This window comes from Mauremys mutica, chromosome 18 (genome assembly GCF_020497125.1).
Source record: "Mauremys mutica isolate MM-2020 ecotype Southern chromosome 18, ASM2049712v1, whole genome shotgun sequence".
NCBI lineage: Eukaryota > Metazoa > Chordata > Testudines > Geoemydidae > Mauremys > Mauremys mutica.
Window position 1 is genome coordinate 19,382,563 of NC_059089.1, and position 18,366 is coordinate 19,400,928.

The window sequence follows — 18,366 nt, forward strand, 5'->3', positions numbered from 1 at the left end:
GTCATTCTGTGTTGTGTATGCTGCCCCTGTTCATTTCGTAATGTGTATAATTGTCCAGGGTCCTAGCGCCTGTCACGCCATTACTGTGAAGGCAGGCTGCCCTTACGATGCACTTGCAACGGATCCACGAGCCTATCCGCTGCCCTGAGCCCCAACCAGAGCCCTCATCCACGGACAGATAGTCACCCTTCTCCCACACCATCACCCCTTCCCACGCAGATAACCGCAGCCCTCTGCCGTCATCCATACGCCTATGCTAAGAAGGCAGCTCTCGCTCCTTGCTGCTAACCCTTCCCTTCATGCAGAACCACTGTCATCCGTCCCCACCCCAGAGACCTATGTAGGAGCAGGAGGATGTCAGTCCTCTATGGAGGAAGCGGTCTGTACGTCAGTGCACACCGTGCCCAGCACAGTATGCGTCCATGTCTCAACACCAGAACAGAAATGCAAAGTAAAAGAAAGATTTATTAATAATGAGTGTAACAATTACTTTGCTTAAAAACGTGCTTTGGAAGTGGGGGAAACTTGGAGAACAAGGCATGTAGCCGCAGATCCAAATCGACACAAACTGACACAGGCCCAGGGTCAGTTTCTCTTGAAAGCAAGTGGAGAGTCATAGGTTACCCTGATCTCCGAGGAAACTTGCTTTCAAAGCCTCCCGGATACAGAGCGCTTCCCGCTGGGATATTCTCTCAGCACGGGTGTCTGGCTGAGCGTAAACTGCAGCCAGGCGATTTGCCTCAACCTCCCATCCGGACAAAAAGGCCTCGCCCTTGCTCTCACACAGATTGTGCAGCACACAGCAAGCAGCAATAACTACGGGGATATTCTTTTCGCTGATGTCCGAGCGAGTGAGTAAGCTCCGCCATCTCCCCTTGAGACGTCCGAAAGCACACTCCACCACCATTCTGCACTTGCTTAGCCGGTAGTTGAAGAGTTCCTTCTCACTGTCCAGGGCGCCTGTATAGGGCTTCATGAGCCAGGGCATTAGCGGGTAGGCTGGGTCCCCGAGGATCACTGTAGGCATCTGCACATCCCCAACCGTTATTTTGTGGTCCGGGAAGAAAGTACCTGCCTGGAGGAGTCTAAAGAGACCAGAGCTCCTGAACACACGCGCGTCATGAACCTTGCCCGCCCACCCGACGTTGATGTTGGTAAAACGTCCCCTATGGTCCACTAGTCCTTGCAGCACCATGGAAAAGTAGCCCTTTCGGTTAATGTACTCGCTGGCCTGGTGGGCCGGTGCCAGGATAGGGATGTGAGTCCCATCTATAGCCCCACCGCAGTTTGGGAATCCCATCGCGGCGAAGCCGTCTATGATGACCTGAACGTTTCCCAGGTTCACTACCTTTGAGAGCAGTTGCTCAACGATTGCGTGGGCTACTTGCATCACAGCAACCCCCACGGTAGATTTCACGCCAAAGTGGTTCGCTACTGACCGGTAGCTGTCTGGCGTGGCAAGTTTCCAGAGGGCTATGGCCACTCGCTTCTGCACACTCAGGGCTGCTCGCATCCGGGTGTCCTGGCGCTTCAGGGCAGGGGCCAGCAAGTCACAGAGTTCAAGGAAAGTGCCCTTACGCATCCTGAAGTTTCGCAGCCACTGTGATTCATCCCAGACCTGCAGCACTATGCGGTCCCACCAGTCCGTGCTTGTTTCCCGGGCCCAGAATCGCCGTTCCACACCATGAACTTGACCCATTGCCACCATGATCTCCACTGCCCGGCGTACCCTGCTTTCTGAGAGGTCTGCGCCACTCTCCTCACCGCGCTGCCGGAGCCTCCTCGCCCGATTTCTCAGTAGCTGACTGTTGCACAGGTGGACGATAAGGTGCGAGGAGTTGACAACGGCCATAAGTGCAGCGATGATCGCAGCGGGCTCCATGCTCTCAGTGCTGTGGCGTCCGCGCTGTAACCGACCAGAAAAGTGCGCGAACAGATTTCCCGCCGGCGCTTTCAGGGAGGGAGGGCGTTTGTGAGTGACGGTTGAATGATGACAGTTACCCAAAACCACCCTCGACACATTTTTCCCCCAGCAGGCATTGCGAGCTCTACCCAGCATTCCAATGGGCAGCGGGGAGTGCGGGAACTGTGGGATAGCTTCCCACAGTGCACCGCTTCCAAAGTCGACGCTGGCCCCGTGAATGTGGACTCAGAAATTCGAATTAGTGTATTTAGTATGGATACACAAATTCGACTTCATAAGGTCGAATCCACAAATTCGAACTAAGTTGATTCGAAATAGTCTTGTAGTGTAGACAAGGCCTCAGAGACTCATCATTTTTCTTAAGGCCATGCTGCAGTCAGCCCTGAGAAAGCACCTTAGAGAACACAAAATATGAGCTAGCAGGTTCCTGTGTGCAGAGGAAAAGCACAGTGGTGCACACATTACAAAAGCATGATATCTGTGGGACATCAACTGCAACAATAGATTCTACAATCCAGAATACATTAAACTCACCATAAAGGAGGATATGGGAACCTTAATGTTAAAAAACAGACCGTCAGGAAGGCCAGGCAGTTCTGAGTTATGGCTGCTATTAACTCACCCTCATTGTGCCTAAACATTGCAACATAGGTGGTCCCTCTGCAGCGGACATTCCCAGAATAACTGGTTGATGAGACCTGGACTAGGTGATTCCTATTTTGTGAAACACAAAATATTTATACCTAGTCACATATTTAGCTCATACAGATTAAACAAATTTTCCCGTGATTTTAACCAATGCTGTGAATCCCATTGTCCTGCAATGCTCAGAGACAAAAGGCTCATTCAAGAAGTTTCTTGGTTTTGTAACTAGTCTCCTGCTGGGAATTTTCATTACAATGCACTATCTTGTTGAGCAGGAGCCTGTGCACTTTTCAACAGTAGCCACCATGTATTTCAATGTTCATGTGAAGTTAAGAATTTCTTTCCCTTTAAATTTGTTTCTGTTTGTTTTAAATGATTTATCAGATGTCAGAGAATGATATTTTGTAGTTATATATACACTCCAGAGCGGATTGTCTCAGTGCTTTAGAGGGATGAATTAAGCCTCAGTGCCAATGAAGTAGGTAGGTAACAGGATCCCAAAGAGATTAAGTGATTTGCTCAAGATCACACAGCAAGTCAGAAGCAGAGTTAGGAGCGAACACAGGAGACCTGACTTCCAATCTACTGTATCAATCACTAAAAATGATCCTTCACCAAAAATAGATGGGCATAACTGATTTAGTCCTACTCTTCCTACATGCCTCTTTCTTCCCCAATTGCTGCTTTAGCAGGTGTTTTTTCTAGGAAGAGTAAATACTGCACTATACTCAGCAATTCCCAGCTTCCCCCGCCACCTCCACCACCCTCTTGAATGATCATCACAGTAATTTTTCAAATAATTTTCTCACTTTTATAAAAAATCCCTTAGAATCTTGGTGACCCTTTAGCCAATTATTTTTCCTCCTCCTGTGACATTTTTGTTATTGCAAAGTTATTGACAATTTCTGGCATAAACACATTTTATCTGATGGTCTTCCCTCCATGTTACCCACTAACACTGAAATCAGCAAGAGAATTTATGCTCCACCTGAATTTTGCCATCCCTCTGCTGGTCACTGAGTCAAATCTAGGAATAATAGCACTAACATCCCACTGGTAGAACACAAAGGAACCATACCTATGGCAGTTGGATGGGATAAGATCATCATCTCTTCCCTAAACCTTTCAAAGTCAGAATATTCAGAAAATTGAATTCAGAAGACTAAAGGCATTTCACCAAAACATTTGCCTAAAACTGTAAAGAATTAGAAACCCAGAAGGGCATTTTTCAAGCTGCCAGACAAATGAAGAAGATTAGTGACTAACTGGATAATACTTGGCATCTATATAGTGTCTTCTGCACAAGGATTTCAATGCACTTTACACACATTTAGACTCAAAACTCTCCCAGGAAGTTGGCTAAGTATTATTATATCATTTTACACTTGAGAAAGTTGAGGCCCTGAGATTTTGGTGACATGTCCAAGGTTACAAAGAAAATTAGCAAGCAAGGCAAGAATGGAATCCAAGGGCCCAAACTCCTAGTCTATGTCTTAACCATAAGATCCTACCAACATAAGTGTTTAAGCTCTACTGGTGTTACTGTCAACTGCTCCTCCATTGACTGGAGTACCAACTCCAAGGTTGGATCATTTAAAATCTTTCCCCTAAACAGGCACTTTTCTGGACAACCATCCTGCTCATCAAGTATGTCAAGAGCCAAAAATCTACTATGACATTACCATTTGTATCCTGAACAGCAAAGATAGCTCTTCAAGAGTAACCTTCAGAAGCACTGGACTTCAGCAATTAGTTCCCAGACAGTCAAGCTATCATAATAAAGTTTCCTCAATATGTCAGGCACATGTATCACCCAGCTGATGTTACAATAGGTTTGAAAGGAAAACGTTTCCCCTTTGGATGAATGAAATCTCTATAGAAAAAGCTGGATCCCCCATAACAGCATGTCAAAACATTACAACCCTGCATTTCTATAGGATGAAGTCCCTAATGTACAACCTCTTGGCTATATGCCAGTTTCCAAAGAACTGCCAACATAATAATTCAGTTACATTGCCCATACTACTGTAAAACTGCATTAAATTCAAAATGTTTGAGCGCATCCAGCAATTAAAATTAATGTTCCTTGGAATGAGTGCTTCACTTTACAATCAAGAAGAAAAAAATTACCTCAACAGTGTTCCTCTAGTATTATGGTTAACATTTAATGGCATTTTATTGCCGTTAAGCCCAATATTTGTGTCTAATCGATAGTAAGCTACCAAGGATAGCCTAACAAGTCTGGAATATCTCTATAAGGCTCTATTGATTTCCTTTTTGAGGCGTGCAACTAACACAATCTACACAACTAATTTAGAAGGAAACAAGGTAATTTAATAAACAGAAAAGGAACATGTAATTTCTCTTTTCTCAAGTGACAAAATCATTTTAACTCATTAATGGTTATTAACACTAAAGTTAGATATTTACATTTCTGTAAAATACTATGGATAAAATAATGTAAGCATTTTAGAAAGAAAATCATCAAATAAATATTAAACCTACAACATGTCAATAGTTTCTCAAGTCCAATACGCAGATTAACAGTAATATTTTCTATCTTGGTTCAATTTAACTTCACACTCTGTATTAGAGAAGCTTGTGTTTTAAAATGAATTCCTAATAATTTGCACTTGCACACCACCCTTTATTTAAGGATCTTATAATGCTTTACACATATCAATTACATCTCAAGGTCTAGTAGCTATAATCTTCCTTATACAGATGGTTAAACTGAGCAATTAAGTAATCTGCCTTAAATCATACAACCAGTCAGTGGCAGATTTCAGAACTCTGATTTCAAGTCACTTGTTCTAACTACTACATAATATTGCCTCCCCAAGTATACCATTAACAGAATTTTGTAATACTATCTTGATTCTGTTCTAACTACCACCATCACCACCCATCCTTGTACATGTCACAAGAATGAAAATGTGGAAGCATCACTTTAGGCATAATAAAAAATGCATCATATAAACCACCGTCGAATAGGCTAGTGCTTTATTTCTGTGTTTTAATTCAAAGTGAAATATGTAATTATTCTCTTGAATATATGCTGTTTCTTTCAAAAATTTCACACCACACACACTGCTGTATGCAACATCCACTGAAAGTCTGAAAATTCAACTTCTTTCCCTGCTGAAAGTGTTTACAAGACTTCGTTCTGGTTTATGCATTAGGAATTTTGTTACTAGCAAGATTAATTTTAACAACTCCAGGAACAATGTTTAAGTCTGCTGCTACAGAGCAGCCATACCACTTTAAGACCACCAGGAATAGGGGTTGATGAGGGTTAGTTAGACATAGTGCCTCTCCACACTCCCTTCAAAGCAGCAAAAATTCTCTACCAGATGATTAATTTTAAGAAGGTCAAACCTTGGGCATTAACTACTTGAAAATGTCCCTTTAAGATAAGAAGCATTTTTCCTCTGAAAGTGTTCACCTACCCCATCGACATACAGTATGCAACACATTTACTGTTTCAATGGAATCAATGGATATACCTTAACAGGCATTGCCTCAGGCATGCACAGGCCTAGGGTACACAAATGACACCCTAAGGGCAAGGAGGATGGATAAATATACAGAACAAGCAATAAAACTCACAGAAGCAGCAGATGAAGGATCAAAGGTACATCCGACTCAAAGAGTGAGGTGGACCTCAAGCATTCAGAGAAGATGCTAAATGTATTTCAAATTCAAACATTGCTACAACCAGCATGATAGCTATTATATTACAAGCTTTAATAGATTAAAATTAAATTAGCCTAGATGTCATGTATCCAATATAATTGTGTATACCTTATAAAACAGACTTTAATTAGACAATCACCTACTTTTTTTTCCACAAGACCACTGCATCATTCAGTGCACAGAATGGACAGCACAGAAGGCAGAGTTGCTTAGTGAATGAAGCTGTTATCCATAGGTCCCTGGCCTCATTTGCAGCAGAAAGTTAAATTTATTCAACAGAAAGATGGGGCGTACAGGCCTTGCGATTAAGGCACTGGACTGAAATCCAGGAGAAAAAAAGAGTTCTGTCACAGATGTGATGTTAGATTAGTCATTTAAAAAAAAATCTGCAGAGGTAGTCAATGATTGTTCATTTTTTGGAAGCTCTACCTGAGATACCTACCTAGGGTGTAATTTTCAAGACTGCTGAGCACTCAATTCCAACTGAAGTCAATAGGAGTTGCAAGTGCTCTGCATCTCTGAAAACTCAGGCTACCAGCATCTAGGGCACCCAAAGTCAGTAGGCACTTTTGAAAATTTTGGCCTAAATCTCAACGTGCTTCAGTTCCCTGCTTGTAAAATGGGGATAACAATATTTCCCTTCTTCACAGGGAAGTTGTAAAGATGAATTCATTAACATCTGAAAGCACAACAGAAAAAACCATGAAAATATTCCATACTCAGTGCAGTATTTGGACAGCTTATAGTAAATAAGACACGGGAGTATACAATGAATGATAAATATAAGTAGTAACAGTTGCCTCAGTCTCTGCACTGAATCAGGCAGGGTGCTGTGTAAAAAATAGTATATGATCATATAATTAAAAGCTAATCCAATGCTTACAAACAAGGAGTTAGAGTTAAGGTTGCACAGGCAACCTTCATTCTGGCATTTCCTAACTTTTGAACACTTGGCTTTGCCACCTTAATGTAATTTTAATATAATTTTTGTATGAAACATATATGGATATAAAATGTCTGTATTAGTCAGTATTTCAGTCTAACTTAAATGACTTTTAACCAGTTCCTCAAGTGTAAAATTATAATTGCGGTACTATCTTCCCATAAGATTTTTCTGTGAATTCTAACGTAATACAGGGATGCAGACTAGAAAACAATGAAAAGTATTATTCTGCAGGTGAAGTGCTGAGTGGTCTAAGTAATATCAGACCACACATGCACATGCCACGATCCTTGAAACATTCACTGTAATCTTGGATTTCTAAACTGCTTGGCAGAGCAAAGTACAAAAATGCAACTGTCCACTGAAACAGAAAATTTCTAATCATTAGGCAGAGCTCAAAGAGTGCTAACAAAAAAAGAAAAAAAAAAAGGATACCTGCTGGCTCCAAGGAGCACCATAACTTATCAACATCTGATCAGCATTTCACCTACAGGAAGATACCTAATTCTTTTCTTGTTAAATCAAAATGCACAGGAAGGTCAATTTGGGAAATGGTACAGTAACTCCTCACTTAACATTGTAGGTATGTTCCTGAAAAATGCGACTTTAAGCGAAACGATGTTAAGCAAATCCAATATCCCCATAAGAATTAATGTAAATGAGGAGGTTAGGGTCCAGGGAAATTTTTTTCCACCAGACAAAAGACATATGTACACACACACACACAGTATAAGTTTTAAATACTGGTACACAGTGATGATGATTGTGAAGTTTGGCTGAGGTGGAGGAGTCAGAGGGTGGGATATTTCCCTTACTGCTAAATGATGAACTAGCAATTGGCTGATCCTCAAGGGTTAACTCTCTCACTCTGCAAGGCAGCAGGAATGGAGGGAGATATGCACATTTCCCTTAAATACAGCACCTTGTTAATTAGATCAGCTTGCTGAGACCAGCCCTGGTGTGTCCCCCCTGCTCTATGGAAGATGGGGTAAGTGGGGTGCAGGAGCAGGGGGACATCCTGACATTAGCTCCCCCTCTTCCTTCCCTCCCCCCAATCCCGGCACAGCAAGCAGGAGTCTCGGGGAGCAGCTCCAAGGCAGAGGGCAGGAGCAGCACATGGCAGTGGGGGGAGGGACACAGCTGAACTGCAGGCAGCTGCTGCACAGGGAACTTAGGGGAGCAGGGAGCTGATTGGAGGCTGCCGGTCCACCCTGGTTCAAAGCCCCCACCAGCTAGCTGCAACGGGCTGCTCTTCCTGTAAGCAGTAGACAAAGCAGGCAGCTGCTAAATGACGTTAGAAGGGAGCATCACACAACTTTAAACAAGCACATTCCCTAACTGATCAGCAACAACAACGTTAACCGGGACAACTTTAAGTGAGGAGTTACTGTACTTCAATTATAATTAAAAACTTAGCTTCCATTCTTAAAGAAATGGTAAAAATTATATATCACTCCATATATTAGACCTAAATACTGACTAATGGAGACATCTCCTGTCTCCATGAGATCTAGGACCAGGAATTAAGTCAATTGAGCTATACGATTTCTGTGATTACTTAAAACAATAAGTCATTAGCCAAATCAAACAAAAAGCCATCTAATTCCTCCCTTATAAATGATCAGTTTCAACTTTCAATGTTTATACCAGCTAAAATTTGTAAGCTCTGCTAGGCAACACCTGTAAAAGTAAAGTTCTTTTGAAGATTCATGTGTGAGTTTAATTAATACATTTAACAAGCTGTTTTGTGTTCCCAAAGAACACAGCTGTCTCTATTACATGTACAACTTTACCATATGCAAAAACTACAATAAGTAAATATCAAGATAGCAGGTGTTAATAAAGAGCAGCCAAGATAACTCTTCTCTAGGGAAAGAATTAATTCTTTCATTATAATCTTCTGTAACCCCAGAGCAGGCAAACCTTAGCTGCTCAGGTCTAGAAGGAACTGGTTTTGTGGTTCATGGGAACAATAAAGTAAGTTCTTGGGGTAAACTTCTGAAAAACCACAACTATTAAGTATAAACTAAATACATGGCCCCAAGCCAAAGCCTTAAGACACTAATTGCCATTTGAAATGTGAGCCTCCACATAATATTCATTAACCACAGTTATACACATTCACACTGATGGATAAAATTAAGGATTCCCTTGACAATTTTAGCTTCATTTCCCATTTTAATATTTAGAATTTTCTGTTAAGGTCTATAAAACATTCCCACACACAAAGTATTGCAAATCTATTAATGTAAAATGTCTTTATAGTGTATTTTCACTACTTTTCTCCCAAAAGATAATTCACTTATTTGATATTTTATCATTTATATTAGTCTACTACCTAAATTCCCATGGTTGTAAAAGTTAAATGGGTATGTATGGCTCCATGCAACAGCAGAAGGCTTTTACAAGTGCTTTCCCTGTGCTTCATGGATGTCTTTTGGAATCCTACCCTAGCGCACACACACGCGCGCGCACACACTCACGCCCATGCCAGCCAACCTCTCTTTATCTTCCACAAGCAACCAAGTGATTATTCATGTAATCAGTAATGCATGAACCATCAAAAGAAAAAGGGAGAGGGAAATGCCCTCATCTCATCTCATCAAAAATACAACAAGCAACCCACAAAGGGGGTCACAAATTAAAAATTAAATGCAGACAGAGCAAGTGCATCCACACATTACTGCTACCGAAACTTCCCTTCCAAACAGGGGACACATATAGTAGGAAGAGAAGGTGGCCAAAGACATATTTTAAAGTTATATTAATTACATTTATTCACAACACGTTTATCAATGAAGAAAAATTAAGCACCAGCATACTTGAACACTATTAGAATCTTTGCAGCTACAGGCAAAGCCACTGGATGGCTAAAGCTGTCACACGGGTAATCTATATACCACTGCCAAGTGCTGCAAAGACAGCAGGAGGTGACTGCAGATTACAAGAAACTCAGGAAAGGAAGTTAGTAATGCTTAGAGATGCATCAAGCAGACAATAACTAGTTAAATGCAAAAATTTATTTATTTATTATAGACTAGATCTGTACAATATGTTTCCACTAAAAAAAAGAAAAAAAAATCCCCTCTCTAAAAAGACAAGTATCTATTAGCACTAAATTCCACCTAATTTATAAAATGTTAACATACATTTGCACTCTGAAAAATTATTGCAAAAATGACAGTGGGGCTCTATGGGTCTTAATAAGACTAGATCAATTTGCTCAGTTTACAAATGAAAAAAGTCACGTTCTAAATTCATCCTGGAATCTGAAAGTCTTTCTTGGTCAGGCATCACCAGTAAGAAATCATCTACTTTGGGAACATATATCTGCTTACTTTACTACCCAAAATTTTTGCTATTTTTTATTCCTGATACTGCTACAGAACCAATACAACTATGTAAAAGAGATGGATTCTGCTCTTTCTTGTGCATCATCGGAATTATTAGCTAAGTTCCAGTTGCAGAATCTCTTATCAGTAATGCCATACACAAATCAACCTCACACTCTCCCCTAGTTGTAATGGCTCCGGAGTGCTCACAAGGGTACAAAGTAATTTTTGTTATTAAAACAAAGATACTTTGTAAAGTAAGTAGGTATGTATAACAGGTTGGCAACATTTGGTTGGAAAAACCCTCTGGAAGTCCCCAAGCCTGAGTAGAGGGGTTGGGCTTGATTTTGTATTTCATTTTAAATTTGTCAACAAAACAAAACTCAGTAAGGGGGTTTTATGTCTCTGACTATACCCAGGAAGTAGGTCTGCTAAGTAAGAAAGTCAAACTGCTGATGATAACTACACTTTAAACAGAAAAAATCAGTTTGGGGGGGGAAAAAAAAGAAATCAAACTTTAAATTAAACTAATACTGAGTTTTGCATCAGACTAGAAATTCTGCAGCACTGCAGATAAATTAGAATAGAAGATTGTATTGAATTAAAAATGAAAATTCACAATATGATCAGTAGAGTATTCCTTGTGGGGTTTATTTTGCTATTCAATTTAATTTATACAGTCCAGAAGTGGTAAATATAGAACAGATGTTTATATTTACAGTACAGAGGTACACACCAATAATTATCAGGGAGGTGTGAAGCAGGAGGTTTCAGCTGCAAGACAAGGGACAGTTTTGACATTTGGGAAGGCATGGGAAGCAGGTGAGGCTTTTGGCAATGGGAAAGGGATGCATCTCCAGTTTCTCTCTCGGAAGTAGGTTTGGAAGGGACTTGAACTCCTAGTTCTCCACCTCAGCATCCTACTGCCTTCTGCCACAAAGTCTCGTACTTCCTCCAAGGACAAATAAGGGCATTATTAGCTGGATATTTGTGCTAAAATGACCAGTTTGAATAGACAACACAAAGTTATTATTAGGTTTCAGAGTTACACCCCACCAAGAGAAATGTGGGCAGTTCTGCAGATGACTCTGATGAAGTGAAGAAACTGCCTGCCAGCACAGAAGGGGTTAAAGAGGACCTTTGGGCCCAGTTAGTCCTGCCCCATTGTACCTGCAGCCAGCGCCAGGCCTGGAGGGGGAAGAAAAGGAGAGAACCTGGTTCAGTTCAGGGCTGACTGGCAAAGAGGCAGGAGCTAGCTGCCTCCCTACCTGAGAGAAAGGATCACAAGCCTGCCAGCCAAGGCAGGAAATAAGCATGGTCTCCCTGGCTAAAAGAGACTGTGAAAGACTTCAGAGCAGCAGGCCTAAGAGATAAATTATAAATAAATTAACGGAGATATCCTATCTCCTAGAACTGGAAGGGACCTTGAAAGGTCATCAAGTCCAGCCCCCTGCCTTCACTAGCAGGACCAAGTACTGATTTTGCCCCAGATCCCTAAGTGGCCCCCTCATGGATTGGACTCACAACCCTGGGTTTAAGCAGGCCAATGCTCAAACCACTGAGCTATCCCTCCCCGCAGATAACTGGGTGACTAAAGCACAGAGACCTTATGGGGTTCCGGCTCTGCCAAACTTATGTTTGCCCTGCCCAGAGGAATCTGGGACCGCAGCAGGACACCACCCAAGGTCCATGAGGGGACGCTACTTAGAGAGAAGCCACCACAGCAACTTGGATTATAAGAGCCACCCCACAAACTGAAGAGACAGCAATAGGAAGTAACACAGGACAGTAGATATAGACTCCCCGCTGGGTGGTCCCCTGTTCAGGGGTTGACTCATACAAGGCACTGGGCTGGGACCTGGTGGAGTGGGAGGGCCTGGGTCCCCCTACCCCACTGACTTAAAGACTGAGCACCTTGACCAGGGAAGCAAGGGGCTGGCGGTCAAGAGTTCCAACCGCTTGACCACCTGGCCCTCCATACCCCATTACAATGACAATACAACATCCGTTCACATTTGGAAGATTATCTTCACAAACATAAGAATTAAAAACTTTAAAATAAATTAAAGCTGAAATTCTGTTTCATAAGTTCTGCAGCCTTGATAATGTGAAATATATAGGGTTCTGCCTTTATAGCAGACCAAACATCATATACCAATGCATACCAAATACCCCACCTATTATTTAATTACTTCAGAGTCTACAAAAGATCTATTCATTAGCAAATTTGATACATATCTTTTACCTTGTTTGACCATTTATAGGCCTGAAGTAGTTGACTGTAGAGAGGAGTTTTGTCCTGTACAGGATCTAGGCTCAACAATCCACTATTATGGAGAGGATGGTTCTCAGATGGTTTGCCTACTAGATTGCTCAGACGTTCCAGCTCACTAGAAGTAGAAAAACAAACACCTTTTATGTAAGATCTGCAGACAGTGTGGAGTGAACAATCAAGTGTGTATGTAAGATATGGTCCTTACACATCTCACAATTAAAAAAAAAATCAATTGAGACAAAAATTTAAAAACTTGTCCAAAGCTCAAGGCAATTTGACAAGCATTTAATCACCAGTATTAACCAAAGAGTCACAAGTGACCCATCCCCAAACAACAACACTTCTCCCTCCCCAAAAACCTGGGTAAACAGATGGGCTTTGTAACATGCCCTGAAGATTCAGAATGTTTTAGACCAGGGTTGGTAGAAATTCCAAACACCAGGGGCACTCTTGGAGAATGCCCTTTAAGCAGCACCCTCACTTTGAGCCAACAGCCCTCCAGCTTGAGCACCTCCCTTCCTGTAATTGCTGCAGTACAACATGCAGACAGGGGGCTGGTCTACACTCCCACAGTAAATCGATCTAAGTTACACTATTTCAGTTATATGTATAACATAGCTAGATCCACTTACCGCGGTGTCTACACTGCCCTGTGTTGATGGAAGGCATTCTCCTGCCTACTTCCCTTACGCTTCTCGGGGAGATGGAGTACACAAATCAATGGGAGAGCGCTCTCCCATCGATTTAGCACGTCTTCACCAGACATGGCCAGAGAGGTGGCCTCTCTAAAGTAGGCAGGTCCCACACTATTTAATTAAGGTATTGGAACTTAAAAGTTCTTTCCCTTAAATAAACAGAGGTAATAATGCAGAACCTGATTCTGCAGCACATCCTGAACAGCTTATTAATGTATGGAAGAAGTCTCTAATTCATAAATTCTCAGGGCAGGGATGTATCACATTTTTACAAATGCCATGCATACTTCTAGATCTATATAAAATACTACTAAACTGAAACACTGTGGTTTATTATTGTTGCCACAAAATATTCCTACTATAGTGCTTAAGTTTAGTTTTTGCTGCTTACATCTCATTTATCAAACATCACATTTACTGATAAAAAGTTAATGCATATTTTAAATATCTCATAATCTTTATAAACCCAGAAACTTTCCATAGTGCTGAAATGTGATATTACAAATGACAGCCATAATCAGGTGCCTTTTCCTTTGATGAGTGAAAGCTGAATCCTGCTATCACTGAAGCCAACAGCAAAGCTCCTACTGAATTAAGAGCAGGATTCAGCCCTTAATGCAGTGATTTGAGAAATTCTTAGCAGGAGAGAAGCCAAATTAAGGATCCAAAGCTGAAGAACAAGCAGAACAATAATATACTTAAAAATATAAAAATTAAAAAGGGAAAATACTAAAAGTGGGGGGAATACTGCCTTTGCAATTCTTTTCCTCTTTGCCTGTATTCTGTCCATTTAGGTTGTCAGCTCTCTAGGAAAGGGACCTGTTGTCATATATGCCTATAAAGCACCTCCCTCACTTTTGGATACTATATAAAAAAAATAAATCACATACAAAAGCTTTGATTAAACATTAGTTAAGGTTGTTTATCAACATAAACTGAAAAATCAAGGAACAAACTGTCAAGGGATCCAAGCAGTTTCCCTGCTGCGACATCATCCTTCTTCATAAACTATCATTAAGGCTGCAAGTCTGTCACGGAAGTCACGGATTCCATGACTTTCCGTGACCTCCATGACTTCTGCAGCGGCTAATGCTGGCTCAAGGACTGCCCAAGCCAGGCAACCCCTGGGTAGCAGCAGCAGTTTGGGTGTGTGGGAGGGCGGCTAAGGGCAGGGGGTTGGAGGGTGCAAGGCTCCCCAGCTCCAACTGGAATGGCCCTGAAGCTCCTAGGCAGAGCCACAAGGCTCTGCGTGCTGCCTGCACCTGCGGTTCCCAGCCAATGGGAGCTGCAGGGACACATGGCGCTGGGTAGGGAGCCTGCCAGGCCCGCCAACCCCCCTCCCACCCTGAGCACCAACAGGGGTCCCAGACCATGCGCCACGGCCTGTCTCCCGCCTAGCACCAGCAGGGGTCCTGGGTCACCTCCCCCAGCACCCGCAGTGCCCCCGGACTGCCCTGAGTACCCACGGCCCCCCACCCAAATTTTAGTCACAGCTATATAGTACAAGTCAAGGACAAGTCACGGGCTGTGAATTTTTGTTTACTGCCCATGACTTTTATTAAAAATACCTGTGACAAAAACGTAGCCTTAACTATCATTCCCTCTGACTTAGACTTAAATGTCCCACACCACCTTAAGGCTCCATTCCTGCAAACATTTAGGCATGTGCTAGCTTTACTACTGAAAGTAGACAAACTGAAATAAGTGGGATTACTCACAGTAGTAACATTAAACATAAATTGCCTTTTTATGGCATTATCCAAAGTCCATTGACTTCAACAGGCTTTTGATAAGATCCTTGTTTCATTCAGTAATTTAAATATGCTATCATGTGTCTAAAGCACCTCTCTTACTTTTGCTCGTTATATAAATAATAAAAATGATATCTATCCAATTATGTTGCAAACTTCAGAAAAAATAATTAGATATTTATAGAAGTGGGCGAGAATACCTTCTCTAGCTAAGATGCAAGACAGGAAAATATTTCAGGTAACTTACTGACAGACACTGTCATCAAATTTGGTTGGCTAATAAAAAAAAAATTGAGACAATTTTGGAACTTCCCAAAGTGCAGTTTCCGTATGTGTGGAAGGCGAAGAAGAAAAAAAAAGTCAGCTGAGTATTATCAAAATAGAAATTTAGCAAAGTAGTGGAGAAAGCCCTCCAATTTATCTGCACCTTTAATTTTCTTGTGTTTACAAGGAATCAAGTAGGAAGCTAGTTACCTTCACAGCCTCAGTATGATCATATTGGTTTAAGTGCAACACAGCAGCTCGTATGGGGGAAGCAGTAAGTAATAAAATATCACTTGTCTGGACTGAGTTCTTGGTTACCCCACGTTCAGAATTATACGACTTTCTCTAGTCAACAGAGAAGTTACTAAATGTTTAGAGCCAGTGAAATGAATATTTATAAAACTTTTACAGCACTGCACTTGACAAAACAAATAAAGAGAGGCCTTGATCTTGCAAAGGGATCTGTTCAAGTAGCTCTTAGCTAGCTTTCTTGTATTATAACTATCAATCCCTTTGCAGGATCCAGTTCTATGTTAAAATGAAAATAGCAGATGCATAGGAGCAGTCACTTAGATTAATGTACATTCGTTGAGAGTTACTTTTGTTGTTTGTACAAAAATATATTTTTCCCCACCAAATCTTAATTTCAATGGCTTCCTATCCTACAAACAAAGTTTAGCATCACTGTTAAACTAGTTTCAGAGTGCTAGCTGTGTTAGTCTGTATCAGCAAAAACAATGAGGGGTACTTGTGGCACCTTAGAGACTAACACATTTATTTGGGCATAAGCTTTCCCGGTCTAAAACCCACTTTTAGCCCACGAAAGCTTATACCCAAATAAATGTGTTAGTCTCTAAGGTGCCCCAAGTACTCATCGTTTTTGTTAAACTAGTGTAGCCCACAAATTTCTCCTCTTTCACTTAGGTCAGTGGTTTTCTACCTTTTTTTCATTTGTGGAGCCCTACAAAACTTCAAAAGGAGGTGCAGACCCCTTTGGAAATCTTAGGCACTAGGTGCTGTACAAACAGAACAAAAAGACAGTCCCTGCCCAAAAGAGTTGATAAACTAAGGCCCAGATCCTCAAAGATATTTAGGTGCCTTACTCTCATGAACTTCAGTGGGAATTAGGTCAGTTAGGTGTTTAAACACCCCTGAGAACTTGGGCCTAAATATAAAACAAGAGTCAACAGATGGATATAGACAGAAGGGGAATACAAGGAAACAGTGAGTCCATAATATCCCTTGCTGATGAGCTGTTAGAAATCTACCTGAACAAGCCACACAACTGATAACTGGGCTCACCACCTCTCAGTTTCTGATGCATCCTATTAAAACTCAACCTTCGGGATGAATTTGAAGTGCAGCTTTTAAAAGAGACGCTGTTAACTTTAAAATCAAACACTATATACAAACAAAGTTAGTTACTAACACCTATTAAAACAGAAAAAATTCTGATAATCTACTTCTATTTACGCTCTTTGTTTACTTTTTCATGGTCTAAACCTAAAAAGGCAGATTCTGTTCAGTCAGTGTCACTCGCTTGCCCTCAGTTTCACTCTGAGGTTCTTAATGCTAAGAGGTTTTTATTTTATTTTATTTCAAACGCTGCAGGGGAAACATTTGCGCCTGTAACAGTTCATCACACTGGCCCTAGTCCTGACACACGCTTGCTTCCACCAAATTAAGTGGACGTTCAACTCCAAGTCAAGTCAGTTTCAAGCCAGAAGTGAAAGGCAAGGGCCAGCCCTCCACCCACCTTGCTGTGCTCGTCTAATCACATTTCCTAGCTACAATCTCTCTCCCCGCTTTTTCCGCGCAAAGAGGAGTGACACGGACGGTGCCGCGCCCGAGGCGGGAGCCCCAGGGGCTCGCTGGTTCACGGGCTGGGTCCAGCTGAGGGTGCCCCTTCCAGCCTCCCTCCCGCGAAGCCAGGCTCCCGCCTCAGGCCCCAGCTCCCCTCGGGGCACCCTTGCTCCCCCGCGCCGCCCCTGGGTGGCTCCCCCCCACTCACACCTGGCTCCGAGCCGCTGCCCACCATCTCTCCAGCGTGCCGGTTCCCCTGACGGCGGGCAGCCGGCCCCGCACGCACCTCAAGTCCCGGCTGACCGAGTGCAGGCTCTCCTGGAAGCAGGCGACGAAGCTCTTCTCGCGGCCCTCCAGCGTCTCCTTGTTCCGCATCCCGTCCTTCAGGCAGTCAAACACCCGGGTGACGCTGGAGCGCAGCGCCTGGATGGCGGCGATGGCCTGGGAGAAAGCCTCCAGGTTCACCCCGGGGCTCAGCACCCCCTCCGCCATCTTACCCCGCAGCCAGCCGAATGGGCCTCCCACCCCCGCCTGGCAACGAGAAGCGCCGGGAAGACCACGGGGCGCGTCGGCCCAGGGCAGCCTGGGAAATGTAGTCCCGGAGGGAGGGTTAGCGAAGTCTGTGGGGGAGTCAGTGTGCGTGAGGGGGTACAGGCGTCTGGGGGTGGACGTAGGAGGGCGGGGAGTCAGTGAGGGGGTAGAGAGAGGTGGGGAGTCAGTGAGGGTGTAGAGAGGTCTGTGGGGGTGGACGTAGGAGGGCGGGGAGTCAGTGTGGGGGTAGAGAGAGGAGGGGAGTCAGTGAGGGGGTAGAGAGGTCTGTGGGGGTGGATGTAGGGGGGTGGGGAGTCAGTGTGGGGGTAGAGAGGTCTCTGGGGGTGGACATAGGGCGGTGGGGAGTCAGTGTGGGGGGTATAGAGAGGTGAGGAGTCAGCCAGGGGTAGAGAGGTCAGTGCGGGTGGACGTATTCGGTGGGGAGTCAGTGTTGGGGTAGAGAGGTCTGTGGGGGTGGACGTAGGAGGGCGGGGAGTCAGTGGGGGG

The 18,366-nt window shown here is 43.0% G+C and overlaps 1 protein-coding gene across 4 annotated transcripts in view; it reads right to left on the minus strand.

Annotated features, from left to right (window-relative positions):
* MED27 (mediator complex subunit 27) overlaps positions 1-17,887 on the minus strand; it is a 161,392-nt gene extending 143,505 nt beyond the window's left edge. Inside the window, exons 1-2 of one of the 4 annotated variants that reach the window (XM_044993166.1) lie at positions 17,561-17,887; positions 12,786-12,930 (exon numbers count right to left, since the gene is read on the minus strand). In XM_044993166.1, the coding sequence (XP_044849101.1) occupies positions 12,786-12,930; positions 17,561-17,820 (405 nt within the window). In that variant the 5' untranslated portion in view covers positions 17,821-17,887. The remainder of the gene's footprint in view (positions 1-12,785; positions 12,931-17,560) is intronic. The other 3 variants (XM_044993164.1, XM_044993167.1, XM_044993165.1) reach the window with 3 other exon arrangements.
* Between the last annotated feature and the right edge of the window lie 479 nt (positions 17,888-18,366).